Source organism: Gigantopelta aegis, chromosome 9, assembly GCF_016097555.1.
Source record: "Gigantopelta aegis isolate Gae_Host chromosome 9, Gae_host_genome, whole genome shotgun sequence".
Taxonomy (NCBI): Eukaryota; Metazoa; Mollusca; class Gastropoda; order Neomphalida; family Peltospiridae; genus Gigantopelta; species Gigantopelta aegis.
This window is the reverse complement of record NC_054707.1, coordinates 32,808,292-32,813,233: the sequence shown is the minus strand read 5'-3', so window position 1 is coordinate 32,813,233 and position 4,942 is coordinate 32,808,292. Positions and strand designations below refer to the sequence as shown.

Below are 4,942 nucleotides of genomic sequence, written 5' to 3'. Positions count from 1 at the left end.
ATTGGCTACATGCATTATCAAATTCAAATTACTCACGTGCCCAAGCACTGCATCATTGCATGTGTAGTAAATGAAATAACGACACGAATTTTACGACATAAATCAAACGACATCATAACGACAGTGAAACGACACTTTTGGCTGTCGGCCACCATGTAGGTTTGTTGTCGTTCGCGCCATTTTACAACGTCGTTATGGTCTAAAGACCGATATCTTCGGGAACATGGCCGCCAATGTCGTAGCATCCAATGACCCCCCCCCCCCCAAACAAAAAAACAAAAACCCCCCACAAAAAAGCACGATCGAAATCGATTACTCTGACATGTAAGTTAACCTGAAATAATTGATTTGTCTGTAGCGCGCAAGTTAGCTACATGCGAAAGGGCTGTAAATCAGTTTTAGTCGAAAAAAACTTTTAAATTAGCTTGAAAACTGTTTTTGTTTTTTTTATGTTATGTAAGAAATAGAATACTACATTTATTTTACAATTCTTTGTTTGAAAATGTATCCAATTCGCTTTTGATTGTTAGATAGGTTTTTTTTAACAACTTGTTATAAGATAAATGGTATCTAACGGCTACTTATGTATTCTCTATATGTTAAGTTAAAGGGACATACCCTAGTTTCTAAACACTAAGGCATATTTTTGACTATTATAGCCGTTTTTGATAACTGAAACCATACTTTACTTCGATTTTAGGGTTTAGATTATCAATTACCGTACATTCGAAGTGTTTTTGGTCTTCCTGGTTTTTTTAATATCACAAAATTTATTTAACATATTTTTAAAAACGCACGTGCGTCTGAGAAGTAAATTTTATGGAGTCGAGTTTTAGTCTATTTTTAAAGGGTATTCCACCATTTCGAAGTCAAAGACTCGTGTTTCACTCAATTGTAACTTTATCCAAATATGTTACAGGTTTGTAGATTAAATAAACTTAGTGTTAATTGTCACGGGTTGAAACTAGGGTCTGTCACTTTAAACGTGCTCTTAACATAGAGAAAATATGATGAAAACGCCCTTAAGTGTTTTGGTTGGTCAGCGACTGTTCCTAAGCCTACGTTTTTGGCTCGTTAGAAATGCTAATATGGTAACCCATCTGGACACTGCGACTGCTTGTTTTTGTTATATATAAAAAAGGTGAGATGGGCGACCTAAACTTAAAGCACAGAATAACTAGAATACTGATACTAAATATGAGCGGAGAACAATGAATGTTGACTGGGTACTATTCGCCGCCAAAAGTTGTTACCGTGTCTGTCCCTTCATTTGTGAATGACATTAAATCTGACATATTCGTAGTTTCTCTGTTTGTCTGTCTCTGTCTCTCTTCGACTTTCATTGTCTCCATCTCTATATGCCTCCCCCCGTCTTTCTTGCCTTAGACTCTCCCTGTCTCATCTCTCTTCATCTCTCTCTCTCTCTCTCTCTCTCTCTCTCTCTCTCTCTCTCTCTCTCTCTCTCTCTCTCTCTCTCTCTCCGATTCTCTTACTTTATCCGCCTCTCTCTCTCTCTCTCTCTCTCTCTCTCTCTCTGTCTCTCTGTCTCTCTCTCTCTCTCTCTCTCTCTCTCTCTCTCTCTCTCTCTCTGTGTGTGTCTGTGTGTGTATATGCGTGTCTCTCTCTTATCCCAATTTGAAATCATCAATCCTTTAATTAGTTACATTTAATCGTCAGTAAGTTGATACCTACTCACGAAATATTTGAGTACTTTATTGCCTTGCAACTATTTATTAACAACTGTACTTTTTGTTTCCAGCTAATAAAATAGCTGCCGATCCATTTGGGCCTGGACGAAAGAAGCGCTTTGTTTGAAGAGTCACATCGTTTGCCTTGCATACAAGACTTTCACCGAGACTCCAAGGCGCATTTAACAGTGCTACAGAAAACCTTCACACACCAATAATACAATTGCAGGCCTATAGTTCCACCAACCTTTGGAATAATACTGACAATACATACTAGTCTATACAGGGGTAGCTACCGATATCAAGGTACTAAAACAGCAGGGTTTAAGCTGTTCAATGAAACGTGGCAAATTTGGTCAAGAAATATTTATCCAAATATGAGGTTCAATTAGCCAAACAAAATTAACACCAACGCAACAGAGCGAAGTGCTCCCAATGGCAAAGCTGATGCCGATCAATCGATCAACCAACCACCTGACTCGTGCTTACATCCACTAAAGGTTCAAGCACGACTGTCTTGGGCATATTCTCCTCTGAGATTCCTCGGTGGGTGTGTCCAAAACAAGTTGATGCCGAGTACGAACTCTTCTGAGATTGATCTGATTGAATAATAAGTTGATGTGCGGACAAAGTAAAGAACGAGGAAACTAAAATGACGGTAGATCTTCAAACGACACACGATTTTCGACTTAGCAGTTTGGCGAATTAGTAAAGAAATATGTTTAACTTTTAATTCGTATTTGGCGATTTGGCGAACATCAGCTTAAACCCTGACTTGAACCCTAGAGTACACATTTTAAAAATAAATAAAGTTGAAAAAAACCCCCCAACATTTGTAAAGACGGATACCAAATGATTATTTTTATCACAAGAACGTAGAAAATCAAATAATGCTTGCAGGTCACAGACTATTGTAAACATCCCATCGGCAGAAGTGTGATGGCCCCGAAGCAACGCTCTTCGCTCTTACTACCCATCACTGAGTGTCCAGTATATCGATACTACTACTACTACTACTATTACAAGAACTACTACAACGACAACAACTATTACTACAACTACTACAACAACAACCACTACAACTACGACGACGATTACTACTACAACTACACCAACTACTACTGCAGCAGCTAATACAGCCACTACTACTACTACTACAACTACGACTACTACTCTACTACTACACGTACTACTACACGTAATACTACGACTACTACTACGACTACTACTACTCAATGCAGCAACTACGACTACTACTATTACCACTACTATTACTAGTACTACCACGAACACCACTCAAAAGGGGCACTTGCCGGGCTGTCATTTTTCGATAAATTAATACTAAATTGTGTATATCATGGACAGTTGGGGGAAATTGCAGATCTGATACTGGTTACTTGGAATGGACATAGAGTAAGCAAATAACTGTAATATATGTTTGAATGATTCTTACGTTTGTAAAGTACAATGATAAAACCACATTTTCCTCTTTAGTCACGACTGTGCATCACCACAACAACTGTGCATCACCACAACAACTGTGCATCACCACAACAACTGTGCATCACCACAACAACTGTTACTAGAACAAAGCGTACTTCTGTTAAATAGTAACGCTTCAATAATATTGAACGGGATTAATTCTGAATAATAAACTGCATCTTTTGACGAAATGTGCGTTTTCTTACGAGTTAATTTTTCAAATATTGTTTTATTCAAACTGTTATATCTTCAAGAATGCATCACCAGATGTTTATGAATTATGAAAGTTAAAAGTTTGTTTTGTTTAACGACATCACTAGAACAGTTGATTTATTTATCGTTGGCTATTGGATATCAAACATTTGGGACTTTTGACATATTAGGCTTTAAAGAGGAACAATTACCAAATTTATAGCATCCAATAGCCGATGATTAATAAATAAATTTGCTCTAGTGGTGTCGTTAAACAAAACAAACTTTAACATTAACTTGGTAACCGATGGCTCAGGCAGTCGAAATTGAGCCATGCTTAGGTAGCAGACCACAGTTATTTGTGAATCTTCAGCTGAGATTTGTACATACCAGCCCATGGCATCCTAAATGCCCACCTATGGTTGAAAAATAAAGAACGATACAAATATTTTTAGTCTCAAGGAAATTACGAAAAGGGTCATAATTATAAAGAGGACTTATTTTAAATATTTTAGTTAAATAATTGTGTCACTTTAATCATAATGTGTCGAAACTGCATGATTTTGGGTGTATTTTTGACAATGTTCACACTCGTACAAACCACCCCCATGCGGAAGTTGGCGGATATCGCACATATATTTGTGAGAACTGTGCTCATCAAACCTTACAAAAACCCTCATTTGAATAAAGGTTTAGCCATTCAATTTTTCACAAAATCAGCTTGTTTGAAAATTACCCAAAATGATCGCGCCCCACTTTTGTCACAAGAAAAACCAAGCCTCATTACAGCTAAACCATATGCACTGCTCTTTTACAAACCAATTGTCTTTTTTAAAAATAACTCCTTGGCTATCACTAAGGTTAAGAATTTACTTCCTATTCAAAATAATTAGCCTTCAAACATGGATCTGTGCAAAACCAACAGGCGAACTCGTTGCGCTCCCGGATACACAAGGGAGCTAACTGTATACTGCTACCTTACATCTGAGATGGATAACACCATCCATCCATCGAATCCGGCCTCAGATCACAGTTATCTTCCCATTTAGTTGACCGGAAACATATCCGCGCAAGTAGTCTGCTGTTTGACTGTGATCATTTTATGGTAGGCAGCTTTCAAGTGGCAACTATTAGACTCAGGTTGACATGAGAGAGTATGTAGTTTGCAAACATGTATAACATTTTGACACTGAAGACTTTTTGTTTTAGTAATTCCGGTGTAAAAGGAACGCAGGTTCGTAGGAGGACCTCGGTTCCTAGGTACAGTAGTCCTATCGGACCTCCATAGCTTAGGAACCATAGTCCTACCCGGACTTTCATACTTGGTTTATTTTTAAGTTGTTTTTATCCTAGGACTTGTATTCCTACCGGACTTAAATTCCTTCTACAGCAGTGACAGCAGTGACAGAAGTACTAGTCCGGCAAATTAGATGTCTGTTTATTATACTCTGCAATTTGCACGAGCGGCCACAAAGACGAGAAAAAAAGTAATATTTTGGCAACCTTACCTCGTAGTGTGATGGATAGATATACGAGTCTCTTAAGATTATTGTGGGTTCAAATCTCTGTCAAAATATTAT

The 4,942-nt window shown here is 37.8% G+C and overlaps 1 protein-coding gene across 4 annotated transcripts in view; it reads left to right on the top strand.

Annotated features, from left to right (window-relative positions):
* LOC121382275 overlaps positions 1-2,812 on the top strand; it is a 45,284-nt gene extending 42,472 nt beyond the window's left edge. For all 4 annotated transcript variants that reach the window (XM_041511846.1, XM_041511843.1, XM_041511844.1 and 1 more), the window contains one exon: positions 1,760-2,812. In XM_041511846.1, the coding sequence (XP_041367780.1) occupies positions 1,760-1,815 (56 nt within the window). In that variant the 3' untranslated portion in view covers positions 1,816-2,812. The remainder of the gene's footprint in view (positions 1-1,759) is intronic.
* The last annotated feature ends 2,130 nt before the right edge of the window (positions 2,813-4,942 follow it).